This window comes from Euprymna scolopes, chromosome 36 (assembly GCF_053919585.1).
Source record: "Euprymna scolopes isolate OS-2025 chromosome 36, ASM5391958v1, whole genome shotgun sequence".
NCBI classification, from domain to species: Eukaryota; Metazoa; Mollusca; class Cephalopoda; order Sepiida; family Sepiolidae; genus Euprymna; species Euprymna scolopes.
Window position 1 is genome coordinate 61,617,375 of NC_136517.1, and position 22,235 is coordinate 61,639,609.

Consider the following 22,235-nt stretch of genomic DNA (forward strand, 5'->3'; position numbering starts at 1 on the left):
GATGTTCCTTTAGGTTCCATTTAATTAACCTAGTTAATGACTTTAATGTTTCTATTAGCAATCTTAATTCTTTCATCAATTCAATCAGATTGTTTTGTGTCATTTCTTGTCTTGAAATCGAGTTATTTGTGATTTTAGTTATATTTGCATACGATTGTGACTGGTGTGCTCTCAACTAACTTTCTCACTTTTGGGCAGGATAGATTTTGGTGTGTTTGATTGTAATTATTTGTTTTCCTTCACATTCTTTTGAGTCAGCTGCATTTTTGTTTACAGTTTGTGCATTTTAATGGCATTTCGCAATTAATGTGTTCTCCAATTTTAATGGCATTTCGCAATTAATGTGTTCTTCAATTTTAATGGCATTTCGCAATTAATGTGTTCTCCAATTTTAATGGCATTTCGCAATTAATGTGTTCTCCAATTTTAATGGCATTTCGCAATTAATGTGTTCTCCAATTTCGCCACAGTTTTTACATGTTAGTGGTCTGGTGCATCTGTCTTGGTGATGGCCAAATTTATGACAGTTGTGACATCGCAAAGGATTTGGTATAAAATCTTTTACTTTTTCTATTAAATAAACAATTTTTATTTCAGTAGGAGGTTTGGGAGTGTTGAAGTTTAGGTGTAGGTGTTTTCTTTTTTTAATTGTTTGGACGTCTTGTTCCTTTAAGTTACTTTTAATTTCATCTGGTGAGCAAAGTAAAAGCTCTGGACTTTTTATCATGCCCTTTAAGGAGATCAGGGTAGTGTGAGGGTTAGCTTTTATTTTAAGGTTGTGGGTGTGGTTTAGGAGTGTAGTCGCTGAAAGTTTATTGGATACTTCTATAAAGAATGTGTGGTTCCTTAGTTTTTTAATTGATGTGGTTTTTGTTATAGTTCAATTTTTTTTTTCAACGATGAATGGGGATAATTTAATGATTGGAGTGTTGTTTTTTATTGACTCAAAAACAATGAATCTTAGAAATATTTTATCGTTGGTTTTGTTTGATTCTGATTCTGTGTATAAGCAATCTGAGCTGAATTCAATATGGAGTCTTTTGTTTTTGTTGGTTGCCGTGGTTAATTTCATTTTATATTTCATCTTCCTTGCTCCCCAATCACCCTGGAGCCCATCAATGGGGGATATTAGGGGAGGGGGGCCTTTTGTCTTATTATCCCAGAGATACAAAGAAGGTATACTCACACTAGTAGAAAGCTATTAGCATTTCAGAATTCTCTTTGTTTTCCTGGCCCGTTCTTGATGACAACTTCAATTTTAATCTCTTCCTGTGGAAGCTTTTCGATACTAGTAGATTGACCCTTGCCACCACCTTCTGATACTTATGCTCTATCTCTTGTTTTTGATGAAGAGTCAGATTTTCGGAGGTGTCTGATGGTTTATGCTGTCTGAAATAGGTTGGTTTTATGTAAGTACTAGGACTTGACGTGACTAGACAATTGATCGGATTGGGCTTTTCCAACCACCCATCTAGCCCAGTAAACGACCAAAGTGGTGTGTTAGGAAGTGGGGATGCTAAATCCTGACCTCCAAGTCCTTCAACCACCAGGATCCCATTCTAAGGCTTCATAAGTCACCACCCACGGCCAACAGGTGGCTCCAGTTAGAGACTTTTACACTCTGCAGTCAGCGTATTCTATTGTTCCACTGACTGGGCCACAGTAAAGAAGGTGAAAAAGAAAGAAAAAAGGCAAAGGATAGAAAAATGGGGGAAGGGGGGGGGCAAAAGGGTGAGGAAAATGTTTTTGTTTCTTGGTTTTGTAGAACATGATTCAGTTTTGTAAAAAAGAAGGAAAAAACAATAACATTTATGTGTGGTGCATTTTAGTCAGAAAGTCACTGTTTTCAGTCAACCAGGGAGGAGCTGGTGTTGATGTGATTGGATGGAGAAAGTTCAGGGAATTTCTGCTTGTAGTGACCAGCAATTACAACTGTTGACCAAGGGATGAGTCTATCAGGCATTTGGATGCAATGGAAGTGAAACCGTACTAATGAGAGTTGAGGATACGTGTTATGTCAAGAGAAATGAGACGAGAATAGATTTAAAAGGTGAATCTTAAAGAAAAGTTTAGATCTTGACCTCAGAAGAAAATTAAATATGGAGACTATCGAGATGACTGCAGAACAGGAGACTTCTTTAGTTTGCTTGTAATGAAAGAATAGAAGAGTGTGATTAAGTCAATAGATGTGAAACACTTGGAGTAGCAGGGTCAGCTGACTAGTGAGCAAAGGAAAATATATGAAAGACAGTGATAAGGATGGATATGAAAGAAAGAAGGATAAATAAAGTCCTGGCCAGAGACAAGTTAATTTGGGAATCAATCTAATACTTGTCAAACATATGCCAACATGGAAAACAGATGATGATGATGATGATGATGACATTTAATGTAAAATAATTCAAGACAGATTCTTAAGAATAATAAGAAAGGTAAAATTCTTTCAGAATTTAATTAAAAATAAAAACTGTAAAAAAATTGATTAAAAAAAAATCAGATGTTATGCAGAGATAATATGTACAAAAAGACACAAATTATTATCGGTGGCATTCACTTAAAAAATGAATAGATGAAGAACTGGATCTTTCTTTTTTTATATAACCACCTTTCGTTACATATACATCTATCATCATCATCATCATGTCCATTATTGATTATCACATTATTATTATTATCTTATCGTCATCATTATTATTATTTACTTACTTCACCTGCTTTATCGATGCGTTTGGGATCATGTCATACACTCTTGTAGTTGATCCATGCCATGGCTATATTCTTTTTTCTACTTTTCCCCTCCTTCAGTATTTTTTGGTTTATGTAGATCATGTGTTCCTTTTTTTCCTTTTTGACATCTTTTCTGTTCATTGGGGTGTAGTCCATGATTATGAAGGGAGAGGTAAATTTGTTCTCTCTCTTGTGCTGTCAGTATTTTCCACATATTAAACACGTTATAGCCATGTAGTTGTTGGGGGTGGTTCCGTTTTCTGTATCATATTGTACGTGTGGTTATACTTTTCGTCATCCATTTAAGCGCATTTGTTGTGTGACATATCTTTGCAGGTTTTGAATTAGACTTTTATATAGTGTCTTGAATTTTTATTATTATCATTATTATTATTATTGGAGTTTGATTTGACGAAAAATCGAAAACATTCATGATATGTATGGAACATATATTAACTCTTTTTTTTTTAGCACAAAAACATTAGAAAAATAAAAAATAAAATAAAGAAACACATTCAAAGAATAGAATTCTTTTATGTTTAACAATGTTTGCTTTTATATATATATATATATATATATATATATATATATATATATATTCTATTATCCATGCTTGACGGATCTTCTCATATACAGTCTTTTAGTCAATCCATGCCATGGTTATATTCTTTTTTTCTACGTTTTATTTTCTTCAGGATCTTTTGGTTTATGTATAGTAAATCATGTGTTCCTTATTTTTATTTTTTGGCATGTTTTCTGTGACTTGACGAGTAGTCCAGGCAGGATTAACTTGTCTTCTCAATTGTGCTGTTAATATTTTCCACATAATAGGTAAGCATGTTATAGGTCTGTAGTTGCTGGGGGCAGTTCCTTTTTCTGTCTTTTATACCAGTGTACTTCTCCCTTTGGTCATCCATTCTGGCACTTCTGTTTCGTGGATACATCTTTTCAGGTTTTGAATTAGATTTTCATGTATTGTCATGAATTTTTTGAACCAGTATGCATGCACTCCGTCATGACCTGGTGCTCTCCAATTTGCTATTTTTCATAAGGTTGTCTTGAAAGTCTCCTTGCTGATTTCATTCTGTGTCTTTTCTCTGATTTGATATAACTCTTCTTTCATGTCTTTCAGCCATTCAGCATTTCTCTTGCGATCCTGTTGCTTTTCCCATATCTTGCTCCAGTAGCATTTTGTTTCTGTCAGATCCGAGTGTTCTGTTTTTGTTTTTCCTCTGTTTGCATTTTGATAGAATTGGCTTTTATTGTTTTCAAAGGTTCTATTTTACTTGCACAGTTCCAATTTGTATTTGTATCGTGTTAATTTCCCTTCTTTTGCTATTTTTTTCCCAGTTTTTTCACTTTTTCCTGTCTTTTGTTTAACTTCTCCCTGCTGGTCACATTTCTACTTTTCCATTATCTTCTATTCATTTTCATATTGTTTATCATTTTTTAAGTTTGTTGATTTGGGTTTACAGCTTGAATTCCTATCCAGGTTTTGTCAGTCAATTTTCTTTCTCCAACCTTTTTTTTTTCTACTTTAAACTTCATACTCAGTCTTGGCACCTGCGTAAATTTAATTGTTTAAGTCTTTAATAGTATTTGTTGAGATGTACAGGAGGTGCTTGTTCACCTTCTCTGTTTCTGCTTTTAGTTTCTTCCACTCTTGGTTCCTTAGAAATGAAAGTTTTTTTCTTTTTTCATAAATTGTATGATGTTTTCTACTTCATTCTTGTTTAGTTCCGTTGTTTCATAGGTTTCAGTCTCCATGTTTATAGTGTTTGGGTTTTGTAGGCCTTCTACATGTAGAATTTTTATGTGTGGGTTCCAGTGAGGGGCGTTTCTTGAGAAGTGTTTGTTGGTATTATTATTATTATTCAAGTAGCATCCACTTTTCATTTACAAATACTTTCTAAATTTACTAAAATTTCTAGTTGCATTTAATAATGTTGGTTGGTTTACGGCATATCAGCCCTTTTCAGGTTATTTATTGCCGAATCCAGTCATTGAAGAAATTTTTTCATAGAATACATATTTTTTCTCAAGTCGGTTTCTATTTAATCCATAGTTTGGACTCTAACAGATACTACCACTCCAGATAGAGTGGACCTAGGAGCAATGGCAACTAAAGGGTGGCTCAATACTCTTTAAAGCCCACAAACTGGGGCCTCACCATCAGATATAGTTTAAGGTCATATTCAAGAATTTAATAATGTCTCTATTGTCTGTACTTTTTCCAATCCCAAGTGCCTCTTTTTAGGGAAATCGATTCATATTAAACATCGTTTTCATGTTTAACTTTACTCTTGTGTGACAATATCTGGCATTATCCCTCCTTCATGAAGGGAGATAACTTTATGGGGCATCTTCATTTGGTTGGGAGTACCAAAGGGACTATGCAAATATTTGACAAGGGCAACCTCAAGGCTCCTTTCTCTTTGGCTAGCAGATGGTGCTACTCCTTTTCTGGATTTCTTCACTTGATCCTTACTTTATAATGATAAATGTTTAGCATCGAGTACCATGTTTGATACAACTAAGTATTGACCCACTAGTCTCCTGTTTCATCAGCAAAGAATCCAACCATTATGTCAAAAACTTGTAACAATTATGATTCTATTTATGATACTTTATTCGATTTCAGAACAATTCATTTTAAAATGAGTAAAGTAAAAAATTTTGGATACTAAACAACATTAGGTATTCCTCAAATTTTGACACTTGGACGATTTCATTTTGTAAGATGGGAGTTGAGGATGATAGTGTACATTAAGACAAATATACACTAATATTATACAACTCTTTTTTTTACATAGGAGCCGCCACTTATCGAGGCCTGGAGGCCACTCGAGGATAAGGGTTAATGAGTGTACAATGGGATAATATCATAGTAATCATTAGTAGTGGAAATCCAGCAAATTGGATTACTTAAGGGGACGATTCATCAAGAACTTGTTTACGTTTGACTTGAAGACTACCAAATTGTAGTCAGCTGGAAAATAGGCAAACGGAAGAGAGTTCCACAGGCATGCAGCTTCAAAAAAGAAGCCCTGTCCATGAAATCCATGCCCAGGGCCAAACAAAGAGTGGGGAAACCATTGATAGTGGCTCCAGCCAGACGGGTGCTCCCTGTGAAAGTTTGGCAAGGGGGGACCATAGACTAGAGCCCAGACAGGCACTTGCCATGAAAACAATGATAAAGCAGAGACAGGCTCGCAACATCTCTTCTGTGGGAAAGAGGTTGCAGGGAAGAGAAAAGGGCATCCCCCACTAGGTTACAAAGTCTATTTTGAACTTTGTCAAGGCAGGATAAGTCTTTCTAGCAGCTCATGCCCAGATGTGGCAACAGTATTCCATCCTTGGATGTACCTGGTTTTTATATAGATTGATCACTGCATCAGCAGTGAGATATCTACTCAAGCCATAGAAGGATCCTACCATTTTTCCAGTGACTCTGACAACAGATTTGTTCCATTTTAGATCAAGAGTAAAGGTTAAGCTCAGAAGCTTGTCAAAACATGAAGCCTCCCCAAAACGAGAGCCATTCATTCCAATTGATGCCAGATGAGAATTAGTGTTGATGATGTAAAGATAGAAGCTTGGTTTTAGATGCATTAAAAGTAATCAGCCACCTCTTTCACCATTGTACCACATGCTCAAGATCAGAGGAAAGAGAATCAGAGAGAACTTGGTCATTTATGGCCTTTGATGTGTTGTCATAGATGGTAGTGTCGTCAGCATAAATGCCTACGAATGATCTTTGGATTTGGGAGATCAGGAAGAGAGTTGGGCCCAGGATGGACCCTGAGGGACTCCAGCATTAATACTGTGAGTTTCTGATTTCTACCCATCAACTCTTATGAACCTATCAGAGAGAAATGATTTAATAATTGAGAAAACATTTCCAACTATACCATAGCTGGAGATCTTGTGAAGTAGACCTTTATGCCATATCCAATCAAAGGCCTTTGATATGTCAAGAGTAATTGCCCTAGAAAGGAAGCCTCAGTTGAGAGATTTGCTAATCCTTTGAGATATAACTGTTAGCACATCTGCTGTAGATCTAGCAGAATGGAAATCAGATTGCGTGTCACTAAGGTTATTTTTGCTGAGGTGGTCAATTACTTCTCTATTTAAAACAGATTCTAGCAACTTACTCATGATGCACAGGAGACTTATTGGTTTGTACTGAGAGGAAAATGACCGATCACCTGAATTCATAAATACAGGACAAACTGATGAGATTTTCCAGGATGTTGGAAAGCAATTCTCCTTAAGACAACGCTTAAACAGCTTTGTAAGTATCGGAGCTCGTTCTGGTTGAAGCTTTTTCAACACTATAATTGGAATGCCGTCAGAGCCAGTTGCTTTATGGGAATCAAGGTTTTTGATTAGCTTGGCAACATCACACACAGATATTTGTATGTGGCATAGCATGTTTTCTAATATAGGAGAAAATACAAAGGCGGAGGTTGAAGGCTTTGGTCACATAGGGTAGAATTAGCTGCAAAGTCCTTGACAAAGAGTTTGGCTTTGTCTGATGCTGACAAGATTACCTCAGGCCCATTGATGATAGTTGGGATAGAGCACACACTTCTGTTAGAGCACACACTTCTGTTCAGGATCCTGTTCACTATTTGCCAAAACTGGTGGGAACCAAGCTGCTGCTCAGCTACTTTGAACTTGACGGACTGAGCATACAACTCTCTCGCATTCTTTATTACTCTTTTACAGTGGTTGCTGGCAGTCCTGAAAGTGACTTTACTCTCAGTACATCTATAACATTGGAAAAAATGGAAAAAGTGATTTCTGTGAGCAATGGCAGCAGTACATTGGAGAGAACCACAGCTGGCTATTAGGTTTTGCTGGAATTTTTTGGAGAGTATAAAGCAGTCTATACTTACAATTAACCTACAATTAAATTATTTGTTATAACTCTTTAGCAATCATCTCTTTTTCAACTTTCTTCTCAATGCAACCTTTTAAAAACCAATTACACAGAAAATTTACACTAATAATAAAATATTAATACAATTCTGTTAAATATTTCATCTAACAGTTTACACTGCCTTCTTATTTCTTTTTTAATTTATTCACCACTAGCTGCCCATGTCCTGGTGTTGCCCATTATTATTAGATTAACTGAAGAGATTCCATACCCAACCTTGAACAATCCAGCATGAACACAGGCTCCACAATATAAAAAACAGATACCACAAATTTTTGTAAAAAAAAAAACGTGATTCTTACCTGTATTATTGTTTTCTAGTTTTGGTTATGGGACTTTTGGTTACGTTAAGACCATAATGTTTGTCACATAAAAAATATAAGTTGTCAAAGTTTTCTGTGATACCAGTTACCTGAGTAGAAATCCATCTAGACTGGGGGGTATCTGGTTAATGCACAATTGCAAAATCAAAATTGTTAGAAGAATTAAAGTCAATAATTTTATTTCAATGAAGTCTCGGGTTAGAGAAAACCTTTTGTATTTGTATAAATCAGAATGGCAGAAGCGAATTCAATATTCTTGGTTTGTAAAATTGGTAGGTGAAAGTACAGAATAGTTAACATGTTAATAATGGCTTTTTTGTTTAAATCCACAGGTTTTGTAAGCTGCAGAAATATATGGATTTTAACTGAAATACTTGTGTCGTCTCAGAAAAGAAATTAAACTAAATCGGAGATGTATTTAGCACATTCTTGGGATTTGTATTTCTGACCACGTCCTAAACACCATAATCCATGCACAATGTAAGCTTCCTAAACCTGAGGAAGTACTTCTCATCAAGAGGCTCCAATAGTTTGGGCACACTACCTTGTTTGGGCACAACTGACCTGGTTCAGAAGGCATTAGAGGATGCAAAGAGAGTGATAGTCAACTGAGAACATGACTTGCAATGGTCAAAGCTTACTTAGAAACTATGATCAGCACTTACGTCTTCAGTGTGCGACGATGGAATCATGAATAACTGAAGTATTCTAAGGTGTTAGCAGCCGACAGACCTGGATGGATTGCCTTCGGGTTTGTGATGTGGTGAATTCACTTGCCTGCTCAACCCACCCCGGGTGAATGTCATCACAAGTACAAGTTTTCCATCATTCATAGTTTGAAGGTGTTGTTTTTTGTTTGTTTGTTTTCTCTTTTTTACTCAAGTAAAATTTTGTTGCATGTAAGTACATACATATTTTTCCAAAGTCAAACACTATTCTGTACTTTCACCTAGTAATTTAATAAATGAATTAATAAATAAAAATTAGTATAAAACTTAATGCCATTCAGTATAAATTGTGAGTGAGTGTTTATTCAGAAAAACTTACTGATATCTAAGAAAGGTTCATTTCTTCATTGGCAACGAATTCTGTCTATGTGCACCAACACTTCTGAGGAATTAATATTTGAAGCTTTATGTTGAAAATACATACAAATAGCATCTTTTTTTATATGCTTTGGCTTGCTAATTCCATATGAAAGAATATGTATGTACTTACATGCAATAAGATTTTACTTGTTGAAATAAGTGACTTCTATATTAATCATACTTTTTTATTTTTAGATTCAAATATTAATAACTACATTTTATTTCAGTATTTAATTTATGTATTTCTGTTTTATTAAATGCTAGCTTTTTTCTCATCCATAAAAATTTATTTATCTACCAAGTTGATTGCAAAAATAGATTACGAAATTGTACTCATTTTTAGTTTGTGAGAGGGGAATCTATCACCATACTCTCCTTTAAACATGCCTGTTGGACTTTTATTAAGTAGAATACTTAATAATTTTTTTTTTTTTAATGGAGAGTAGAAAACGCATTGTGGATGCGTTATCGACAGCTCCTGTTACTCTTGTTTCTCCTTATTTGTCCCTCAGTCTTCATTTTTTAATGAGTGATTTTTCTGACAAAGGGGGAAGAAAAAGCTGTTTTCTAGGTTGGCAGTATTTTGCGCAAACAGTTGGCAGAGATGGCGGAAATTTTCTGTTTCTATGTCTATCCTTGTAGCCATGTTACTAGTAAGTAAACGTTTTATCTGGGCTGACGTTATCCGCCTGACAGTCAGGGACCCGAACCTTGGATTAACCACTAAGGAGGCTGTCCTATCAGCAGGTGCAAAGTACTAATGATTACTATATCGTCCAATTTCTACTGTACACTCTTTAACCCTTATCCTTGAGTGGCCTCTTGGCCTTGATAATGTGGTGTGCCTGTATAAAAAAAAAAAGTTAAGAATGGCTTTCTAAATGATCTTCTGCAGTTCACAGACCATACTTAAATAATAAATTTATTATTTAGAAAACCATTTTTAACATACAGAGGGGGACTTTGTTAACTATTCTGTACTTTCACTTAACAATCCAATCAACGAATTAAAATATTTGGGAAATGTAAACTCTCGCCAGAGTTATATTATAGATGAAGTTTAATATCAGGAGTTAAATCTGTTTGATTTTGAGTTCTGGTTTTGCTTTATGAATGCCATTATTTATTTTGAAAGATTTAATTGAATTATCTGTCATTCTTATTTCTATTAAGGGGCTACAGTTGACCCCCAACTATCGTCACCTGCCAACCAAACATTTGCAGTTAACTTTAAAAGTATATTACTGCATCATAATATGCTAAACTTATACCCCCTATAACATGGTTAGAGACAGACTTACATATATATCATAATAGATCATAATAGATGTCGGAAAAATAATTATTTGTACACAATACTTTATAATAAAGTAGTTAATCCTAATTTTTCCAATCCCTCCTGTAATCTTTTACTTGTTTTATGTTTTTTTTCTTTTTTTTGGTTGTATAGGATGTTGGGTTAGGGTTTGTTTTAAAATACGCTTTCGAAAAAGGACGCCACCTGTAGAGAGCAGACATGCAGTCTCTTCCTCTGCGTGTTCAGCGGAATGATTAGGATTGTTCACAATAGGAACGGGAGGTGAATTTGCTTCATCCGACTCTAAAAAAAAAATAAAATAAACAAATTAAAAAAAATCATCATTATTGATATTATATAACAAATGTTTGTATTATTTGGATTATTCAGACTACTGTTCTCATCTTATTTTCACAACGTTTCGACTGATGTAACCTCCAGCCTTCTTCAAGTGTATATTGTCGAACTTGGAAATCTTTCTGTCAGACTCGGGAGTCTGCACAGAATTTTGAACAGAACCCTCAGAAAAGTAATTATTGAAGATCTTTGAGAAGAATCTAATCTCTGTAATGAGTATCCTTCTCTCTAAGCCTGCAGTTGAGTAAGTTAGTAGGCCAAACAACATAGAATGAGAGTGAGAGTGAGAGTAATTGGTGATAAAATTGTGTCTAATTAGAACTATTAAAATGGATTTTGTTTTCAAACATGACTCAAGGAATATTTTAATATATATTTTGTGTGATTAACATACAAAAGAAAACTTATGAAGACAAACGTGTATAAACTCAGCTGTACTATACACACACGAGAATTTGAATGCCTACTGGAGAGAACTTTAATGTCTACTAGACACTATCTTGTACACAGGTTTGTCAGAAGAACCTGGCATGAGGATACTTTTCCCTAGAAGCAAACCCTGACTAAATATTCCAAATCACATTTTGTATTTGAAGGCCAAATAAGATCTCCTCAGTATGGCTAACCAACACCAGCTTTTAAGAGGGATGGTGCACCATCCCCAAGTGATGTTATCTCAAATAATAGCATGAAGTTAGATACTCCACCAGACAAAGGGAATTCTTGTCTTGGAATCCAGTAAGACCAAGAGACCACAAGAAATCTATAACATATTTTAATGGCAAAATTGAAATTATGAGGAGGGACGTGTTTTTACTTGCGTTTTATTTTTTTTATTCATTTGTGTTTCTAGCAAAGCTTTTATTTTTAATCAATTTATTATTAATTTGTGTATAGTGAATATCGTTGTGCAACTCGACGGATTTCCTGATACAACCGGTGTAGAGTGAACTTTGTTGTGCGACTCGTCACATTTTATTATTATAAAATTTTATTTTGAAACTTAATTTTCCTTAATCAGGTATCAATCATTAAATTATGACTTTGCCAAATTGTTAAAAACACTATAACTAATAATTATGTAACGTTGTTTGAATGGCTAATAATAACATGATTGGATCGTCTTCTATTTGACACCTTAAAGGCATCCGATTTCCTTTCAAAGTTTGATAGATCATGTTATAGGAATCGGAAAAGTCTGACGAGTCGCATAATAAAGTTCACTCTACACAGGTTGTATCAGGAAATCCGTCGAGTTGCACAACGATATTCACTATACACAGGTCTAAACCATCCCCCAGCAACTTGCTTTTATGGTGCCTCAAAATAACGTGTGATACACGATTTTTCGAGAACTGTTTCAGACCGTGGACATTAAAAGACCATGGTCGCCATCTTGAATCTTTTCGTTTTTCCTTCTCAGCGCACACAACAGACAGACCGGAGCACATTTTTGCAATAAGCCTTCTCTATTTTCGTTCCACTCCCCCCTGATCTCATGATCACAGCAATGGCACGGAGGTGGCGATCACCTCCGCCAGATGCTTCTTCAAATTGGGGGGACAACGCACACCTCATCTTCACTTGTGCTCTCATTCGCGGTCTGTGGGTTGGAAAAACTGTATCCACTGGGAGGCTACTAATGTCCGAGTCACTTTCAGATAAAGCTGGTGCGAACCAGAGCGATGCCTCCTTCATCTCCGACTCTGATTTACTCGTGTCATCCAGGGGTGGTTGCAACTGCGTTGCCACGCACAGGTCCCTTACATGACAGGGCATGCTGTCAACTCACACTGCCTGTGTGTTGATCACCTTAGTGACGTGCCGGATTCTGTACTTCATTGTACATTTGCCACGTGGGTTTTTAATCCAGATGACATCCCCTTTCTTCAGCCTATCTCCGGTTGTTTCCAGTTCGGGTAACGGGTTGGTCTCTGTGCCTTTTATCTTGATATGATACCTGTACAATGCATCGGCTGGCACCGTGGAGGATGAGATATCATCTTTTGGGGTCATGTTGTACAGGTAGACCGTTTCAAACACAGTGTAGCCCGTTCTGGCTGCGATGATCTTGACAGTCCTTTAGTTCTGCTCAATGACCCCATTTCCACTTGATACGTGTGTACATCGGAACCGTAGGCATACTCCCCAGCCATCGGCAAACTTTAATTACTCACTGGTGAATGTGGTGCCATTGTCAGTTAGTATCTGCTTGGGGGCCTCATTCCAGGAAAACACTGTTTAACTGACGGATGATGGTGGTTGTATCTTGCCAGTGCAGCAGCCATCATATTGCAAACCTGGATGGGACGCAGTCAATAAAAGTAGTGAAATCCTTGATCCTGGATATGACCTTAAATGTTAAACAATGCCAGCTGATTGCTTGCAGCAGTCAGCTCGCGTTGTCTGGAAGTCTGGCCAGAAATATATTTGGTCGCTCACTCCTCCACAAGGCACGGCCAGCTTCCTTAAATCAGCCAGGTACACATCCACCATCTCATTTGGCCTAAGACGCCATTTGAACTGCCTCCAGTCGATGAAGGGGTCCATAGCAAAGGCTGCGTATAGTGCCTGTACAACCTCCCCCAGCCAAGGTTCATCTCTGAATTGCTGATAGACGGTGTACGCTCCTTTGGTGAGCCTCAGCAGGATGACTAGTGCTGGATCTATTTGGCATAGCCTGCAGACACACTCAGCCTTTTCCACTACACGACTACAGAGGGGCCGGTGGGGAAGCCGTCGAACTCTGGAATCAGTTTTAGGCTGAACCTGTCCATAACATAACAAAAAGACTGAAATAGCTTGAATTGGAAAAGTCTGACAAGGCGCACAACAAAGTTCACTCTACACAGGTTGTATCAAGAAATCCGACGAGTCGCACAACAAAGTTCACTATATGCAGGTTGTATCAAGAAATTCGACAAGTCGCACAGTAAAGTTCCCCATACACAGGAAATCTGATGAGTCACACAACAATATTCACTATACAAAGGTCTGAACCCTTCTGTCCACTCCTCTCAGCAGCCTGCTTTTATGGTGCCTGGGCACACCTCAAAATCATGTGTGAGATGCAATTTTTCGAGAACTGTTCGAGACTGTAGACATTAAAAGACCACGGTCGCCATCTTGAATCTTTCTGTTTTTCCTTCTCAGCCCGCACAACAGACAGACCCGATCACATTATATGATCATTAGTAAGAACTAATTTCAAGTAATTAAATTTATTTCCTAAATATTAAACAAATGAAGCGATAACACAATTGGCTAATTGATGTTTACTTACTAAAAAATACTCTGTAAATAAGAAATATTTACTTACCAAAGAAAATCTTAAGCCAGACATGGTATTTAAGAGATCCAAATAGATTTTCCCAAAAATTTTCCATAGTCAAGTTATGTAAAAGACCATTTGGTTCTAATCAAATACTAATTTGACATATGCTAGTTAGGTCTAACAGGAAAAATTCAACTCAATATACAGACTAGAAAAATACTCCTCGTCCCATGATGGGTAAAATTAATCCCTTAACAATTTGGCAATACGTTTATGTTTCATTACAAGATTAAAATCAAGCTAGAACAGTACTAAACCTTAAGCTGAGAATCCTTATTCACATTTTGATAAAAATCCTAAATATGATTTTCATTCTAGCAAAGGTTTAAAATTTAAGACTTACATGTAAAGCTATTAAATATGGAAGAGAAGAAATGAGGGGAGAGAGAAAGTGAAAAAGACATCTGGTCAACCAGTCAGCCACTCCCTTCCCTTTTCTCGCTGTTTCCTGTCGATAAGAATTCTAGAAATTAATGTTAGAAGAAAGGTTTTTTAAGAAGTTAAGCATTTTCTTATTAGATCATTTTAATTGATTATTCTCAATATTAACGAAACTATTGCATCTAGACAAACATAGGACAATAAAATTACAAATATATAACACCAAACATTAATTTATTATGAACTATTCAAAAAGTAATTATGCTCATTAGTCATACAAATAATTGTCTTTGGTTTGTTTGTCGATACTATATATATTCCAATTTTCAGATTTTGTAATCATGCCCATATTCTTTTATTTTCTTTGATAAGTTCCTTGTCATCTGATGAGTTAAGGGCAGAATAAATTCCAAAATTGACATGAGTACATGAATGAGTATGCACTATGAAACAGGTGCTGTCAAGAATTGTGCATTTCAACGTACTTAAAAAAATAAACGGTACGATGGTCAACATCTTGAAATATAGACTTTTGTCATTTATTTGTATATGCTCTGTAGTTAAATTGAGCTTTATAAATTAAAGGACTGGTATAAATAAAAGGTGAAATTTTAATTGAATAAACATATTTCCCCATAAACATATACAACAAAGCAGTACTGTATGTGAATGACTATATATTAATCCCTTTCCTCTTTTGGTCGAGCACTGTCGTAAATGTATCTTACCAGCTACTTATTTGGCTCTAAAAGTGAGGCTCGCTGTTTGTTTGTTTGTAAATAAAGCAGCTCATGCACTGTAAAAGCGGTGGGCGAGTGTTTATTCAAATATACATTTGCTAAGGTCATTTGCGAGCACTGCTCCTATGGGCCGGTGGGTAGGACTGCCGACTTGTAACGTGATGGTTGTAGGTTCAATCCTCAGCTAGGGAAAGGTGCTAGCCTAGCTGCACTGATGAATTGTGATACAACAAAACAGTACTGTACGCAGATGACTACATATATATGCAGGTTTTTTATGAAGCCGGATAGGTGACGCATTGCAGTTTTGGCTTCAAATGTATTTATACATGTTTTATTCTTCAAATTTCACTCAACGCTTCTAACGGATATACACAAAAATAACTACCCAGATTTTCAAAATGCGCAACCACGCGTCACCTATCCGGCTTCATAAAAAACCCGCAGCTAACAACATCACGTGGACTCTTCATCGAACTATCTTCCACTACATCATGTCGAGGAAGAAGAGAAAAAAAAAGATTGATAAAGGAGTCTTACTCCGAAATATATTTCTTTAAAAATAAACACCTGTTTATTTTATAAAAAATTTTGTGTTGCAGTTTTGGCTTCGAATGTATTTATACATGTTTTATTCTTCAAATTTCACTCAACGCTTCTGACGGATATACACAAAGATAACTACCCAGATTTTACATATATATATATATATATATATATATATATATATATATATATATATATATATATATATATATATATGTATGTAATTTGTTGTATTATTGAATTAAATGATAGTAACTCATTTTGATAGTAATATAGGAGTGATAAATTAAAAAAAAAGAACTTTGGCATTTATTCATTTCGATACATATATGTGTATGTAAGAGAGATTCTGTGTGCTTTTCAAGTTTATAGGTTAAAATCTAAGTCAATTGTTTCAATTCTTGGGCTACACATTGTACACATGGCTCGGGGAAAAGCTCCAATTTTGTTAAAAGAATGATCCAATGAATAACCTACAAATTTCTACTGAGAATCCTGGATATTTCTAAAACATTACTCTCCACAGTATTTGGTATCAGCCTCAAGCTGTTCAACTCAATATAAAGCTGTGCATTGTTATGGTGAAGATTGTGTGAAAACTGAAGTTATGGGCTAGAAAAGTTTCGCTCTTTGGTTAAATGAGATATAGTGTTATGTTTCTGCGATTTGCAATGAGGATTGATAATTCAGATGATGAGAACGGTAATCTGAATAATCCGAATAATACAATAAATAGTGTCTAAGAAAATAATATAAATTCTTATAATTATTACTAGCTGTGAGTTCCTCCAATGGCTGGAAAAAAAAGGAACATTTAAACATAAATGTGGAATGTCTACAGGAATCAAAACAATCATTGAATTTTAAAAACATTAAAAAAATATTTGGCATCAATAATGGCAAGGAAAGAAAAGAGAGAAAAAAAGAGAGATCAAGTAAGAAAACCATCACACACACATTTTCATTATGAATTCTTATCGATTATGCTTCGTTTTTATCTTCTATTAAATGTAAGTTTAATTTCAAAAAGGTTTTAAGTAATTTATCCTCTTTTTTTTTTTTTAATAAATTAATTAAATTAATTGACAAAACTATTACAAAAATTGGACAATAAAATGAATAATGCCAAACATTAATTTATTACAAACTGTTTAAAAAATATGCAAATTATGCAAATTAGTTTTTTTATCTTTTTTTTGCTATACTTGCCTGGGTACTCGGAATTGCCCGGGTGTTTGTAGGTGTGTGTTGAGCAAAAAAAAAAAAATGTTGTAGTAGGCAGGTAGGCTTGAACCCGTGACGCGAAGGCAGAAAAGAAAGTGGAAGTATGTGTAAGGGTGTTGGTTGAGCAAATAAAGTGATGGCAGGCAGGCTCAAACCCGTACCGCGAAGGAGGAAAAGAAAGTGAAAAAAATGTTATGCATTAGCTGTTGCGCCCCTCGCCAAACCGCAAGTGACATAGGTTTAAATTAAGGCTAGACAATCGAAAAGAGGTGATGACTTTCAAAAATATCGGTGAAAAGAGCAAGCCCTCGCTGTAGAAAAGTACCCAGTTGAAGGTGAAGGAATTGATGTTTTTAGCCAATTTTTCGATATTTGTTGTCCGAAAGATCGAGCTTCAAAATGATACCAATCCTGTGAAAATTCGTCACCTCTGTCAAAAGTTTTTGCAAAACATACATACATACATTTCAACAGAAAGGTGAGATTTATATTATAGATGTACAGTATTTTAGAATATGTTGATAAATCAAAATGGTTGCTCTTTCTGAGTAGCGATTTTTAAATCTCTATGAAAATGTGAGCTTGTGTTTTAATTGAAAAAAGATTTTTTGGTTTATTGCATTGCTATGTATTTTTGGAAGAAAAGCTTTTTGGTTTTGTGAAATATTCGGAATTAAACGTGCACATATCGGTCGTTTTTTATGAATGAAACAATTATGTGGTTGTACAAATGTTTTTTAGTCTGAAAAGAAATGGTGGTAAGATTAATAAAATCTTTGTAATTGAAATGTAATTAACAATCACCGTCATTTTGTAAAGATTGGTATGAAGAACAGAAAGTATATGTAACACATATTTTTACACACACGCACACACACACACACACACACATATATATATTAGTGTTCCTATTTACAATGCCTCCCCACGGGACAGAGTTAGACACCAGGGTCGTTTTTTAATGTGGAGAAAAGGAACAAAAATAAAAATTGTCTCAGTCGTGAAGGATTTCTCCTCCACTGACAGAGAACAAAAAATTGAAGAGCAGCATCTGAAGAACAGATACTACACTTTGATCTTGTTGGATTTATTTGCTTCCCCACTGAGCAAATTAGGCACAAGGCCGTTTTTTAATGTGGAGATAGGGGGAGGGAAAGGGGGGGGCAGCTTCCAAGAGGTGGGAAATGGGAGCTGGATAAGTAACTGTTGGTATGAAGAGTTGCCCCCACTACAGTGACCAAGGTCAGATATGTGGGGTTACCCCCACATATGGTCTTTGCTAGTCATAGCTTGCAGCATCTGTCGGAACAGATACTACACTTTGATCTTGTCCCCGAAGGCCAAGTACAAGCTGTTGGGTTGATTAATCGGAATCGGGAATTGGAAAAATCAGAACTTTTTTATTGGAATCCAAAAATTTGGAGCCTAATTTTGGATTTCAAAACGATTAAGTTTTTCTTGGCAAATGAAACAAACACAAATTTATTTATTAAAAGTTGCTCATCTACAACATAAAAAAGAGTAAGGGCCACAGAATGGGTTATACATCCCATTTTCAAACTTTCCTTAGATTCTCAGAGTCTAATTTATTTATTTCATTGGTTAATTTCTGTAAACAAAGTAAACATTACAGAGTTGACTTCCCTATTCTCTTTGTAAAGCTTTTCACATCTATTTGCTAAACGTTTATATGCCTCCTCTCACAGACTTCACACTTGATTACTAAAAGATTTGAAATGCTCTGGAAAAGGTTTTTCAATTTCTCATCAGCTAGACAGCTAGTTGATGTCTGTCATCAGCTTCTTCTGAAATGTTTCACGGCACTTCTCTTTGAACACAAGTTAAATAAAAATATACATGAAAATCTCATAATAAATTTATCAAAATCTCACAATAAATTTATCAAAATCTTGAATAAAATACATAAAGGGAAAGCATTTAGAACCCCCCCCCAAAAAAAAAAACAAAAAGGAAATTATACCAACATTATATCAACATTATACCAACATTATATGGACACACAAAAGAGAAGAGATTTCGGCATTTGTCACTGTAACTAATAGAACAAAAACAGAGATGAAAAACAAATATACAACAAATAAATGTTATCAAAGACAAGACTCTTCTATCAACTTGTATAAGCTTATTTGTGTTTTAACTTATTTTAAAAGCATGTTTTTAATTCAAAGTAAACTTAGTGTTCATGCTGTTGAGTTAGAATAAAACAAAAAAATGGTTGCCCCATAAGCCCTGCACAAGGGCCTTGATAACAGCTCAAAATCGAAAATTAAACAAATGCTGGGAGAAAAACATTAAATAAATATCAACAATCAAGCAAAAATGCTATGTTATATAAGTATTTTGCTTAATTTTCGATTTTTGAGCGATTAGACAAGATTAAAAAGGTAGAATAGGTCGGAAATTATCATTTTATGTTAAATGTACGTGTAAAACTGCTTTCCTACTCAAAATTCTAAAATAATTTTTATTAATCCTTCCATCACATAATCATTTAAAAAAATGTAGTATCTCAGTTTGGAAGATTGGTGTTAATTTATTTGCCATCATTATTATTATTTGTATTTTGTTTTCCTTTTTCAATTCAATCTAATAACCAACCAAACCTTTATACAAGGTGGAACGATAAAATTGTCGTCCTAAAGAAAACAACACTACAGTTTTATTTTAAAACTTGTATTGAAAAATCAATTCAGGTAACTTGATTATGTAGTAGAACTGCATCTATTCAATGTAGCTGCCTTTAGCCTTAATCACCACCTGATACAGGTCCAGAACAACAAGCGCCGTCGGGAGCTTAGCAAATACTCGGCGGATGGTGGTGATCAGGCTGGCTTTGGTATTGTGGGAGGTAATGCTGGTGAAATTCTCAGCACATGACTAAACGAAGTAGTCCACCTGGTTCAGGTCGGAGGAGGAGGGAAGCCTGTGAGAGATGGGTACAAAGTCGTAGCACTCCTTCTGAAGCCAAGCCTGGATCTCTTTGGACTTGTGGGCCGGTGCTGAGTCCTGCTGATTTGCCAGCAGTCACAGCAGGGGATCACCACCCTCTTCAGCACATTCAGGTACATTTTGGTGTTGAATTTAAAGCTGATTTTGAAGATGTTAGGTGGCATGATGCGGCCCTCATTTGAAACCATACCAAAGACTATAACTATTGCCGGAAACTTTGTTCTCATCACCCTGGACATATCCCTGTTATTCGTGGCAATCCAGCAATGCATTTTGAGGGTGCTGGCAATGATCTTGTTGTTATAACTTGGATCAGTAGAGAGCATTAGTTGTTCAGACGTGCATCTCCGACCTCGCTCATTGAACATTGTGTCACTTTCAGACATAATAGAAGGCTCCTATCACTCTTGGGATTTGTATACAACTGGTCAATTAGTAGATGGTCTGCAACAAAAAAAAAAAAGAAAATCAGTTTTCATCAAATGGAAATGAAATCATGCCGTCTTTTATATGGTGACAATTTTAACATTCCACCCACTAGCTATCTTAAAGTTGGCTACGATATGCAGATTTTTAGACGATCCATATAAATTATTTTTGAGTGAGATACTAAAACTCTTAAAGTTTACAGATGAAAAAAAAAATAGCTAACTCATAATAATGAAATAGTCGCAAACTGTAGACATCTAAATTTTACTCTGAAAAAAAACTACTAAAAAACTTTTTAAAAAATAAACAGTGAATTGAAAATTAATTTTTTTTTTAATTAAATATAAAAATAAAGAGAAAAACCAAAAAGCTTAAGAAGAGTTGATCTCTCATATAATAAAGTGCAAACAAAAGTAAGACAAGGCTATAGTTAACAAATAGATCACATGGTTAACCCATAGCTTCGTTACGTTTCCAACCCGTTTCCCTGACCAGGAAGAACAACACGCATCACTTCTAGATCTGTTTTTGACCACAGTTCCCGATGACTGCATAACGAAGGCCCACAGCCCATTCGGGAACGCTGATCATGCAGTGATAATGGTTGAAATCGCCCTAAACTCTAGACCCAAAACTGAAGAGCCAGTGCTCAAAACAACGAGATATTATAATAAGGCTGACTGGGAAGCCATCAGGGAACTAATTAGAGATGCTCCATGGAAAAATATTTTCTCTCTCCCTGCTGAACAATGTGCAAACGAGACCACTGACTGGTTCAAAACTGCAATCGAAGCGCATGTTCCCATGCGGAAATTTTATAGTAAGCCCCACTCTCCCCAATGGTTTACGTCGACTTGTGCAACTGCCATTGCTCAAAAGCAGCATGCATACCGTAGGTTTAACCCACATAAGTCCAGTTCAAACAGACTGAAGTATATAGAAGCTAGAAATAACGTTAAGAAAAAAATAGCGACAGCTAAGAGAGAATTTACGGAAACCACTAAAAAGCGCATCGAAGCACAAAAACTAGGAACTCGAGACTTCTGGAAAATCTACAACAGTGTAGTAAATAATGGGCAATCAACAATTCCCCCACTAACCAACAATCACGAGGTTGTCTCCTCGGCAACCGACAAGGCTAACATGCTTGCCAGTCGGTTTGCCTCAAACTCCACACTGGACCCTTCCAACCACCCCCTACCTGACTTTCCTATGCGGACAGACGCCACACTAGACGATCTGAAAACCACCCCTGCTCAGGTGCATGCTATCATAAAAAACCTTGATACCTCAAAAGCATGTGGACCCGATCTTATCCCAGCTGTGCTATTAAAAAAGTGCTCAGCCGAAGTAGCTTCAGTTCTCTCCAAACTCTACAACAAATGCCTTAATGAAGCTTGCTTTCCGATCTGTTAGAAAACTGCTTCTGTTGTACCAGTATTCAAGAATTCTGGCGAAAGGACAGACCCATCAAATTATCGCCCCATTAGCCTCCTCCCACTTTTTGCCAAAATATTTGAGACCATAATTAACCATGCTCTAGTCCATCATCTTACAGATGCTAAACTACTGACTGACAAACAATATGGATTTAGACAAGCTCGTTCCACAGCAGACATCCTAACTGTGATCTCTGAACGTATATACCATTCACTGGACAATGCGGGGGAGGGCAGAGTGATAGCTCTAGATATATCTAAGGCTTTTGACAGGGTATGGCATGAGGGTCTCCTCAGTAAAATCAGATCATACGGTATCACTGGTAGAATACTTAACATAATTAAATCCTTCTTAGATAAGAGAAAAATCCAGGTTGTCCTCGACGGTCGTACATCTAAACAATATGATATAAGTGCGGGGGTGCCCCAGGGTTC

General features: G+C 35.9%; 1 protein-coding gene across 8 annotated transcripts in view; it reads right to left on the reverse strand.

Annotated features, from left to right (window-relative positions):
* Positions 1-22,235, reverse strand: part of LOC145260533 (uncharacterized) — a 194,512-nt gene that overhangs the window by 11,202 nt on the left and 161,075 nt on the right. For 5 of the 8 annotated variants that reach the window (XR_013864313.1, XR_013864314.1, XR_013864315.1 and 2 more), the window contains one exon: positions 10,585-10,683. Coding sequence is in view for 2 of the 8 variants with exons in the window: in XM_080118738.1 (XP_079974864.1) it covers positions 10,585-10,683 (99 nt within the window). In the remaining 6 variants the exon portion in view is untranslated. Of the gene's footprint in view, positions 1-10,499; positions 10,684-22,235 lie in introns of those variants that run through there. The other 3 variants (XR_013864318.1, XR_013864317.1, XR_013864316.1) reach the window with 2 other exon arrangements.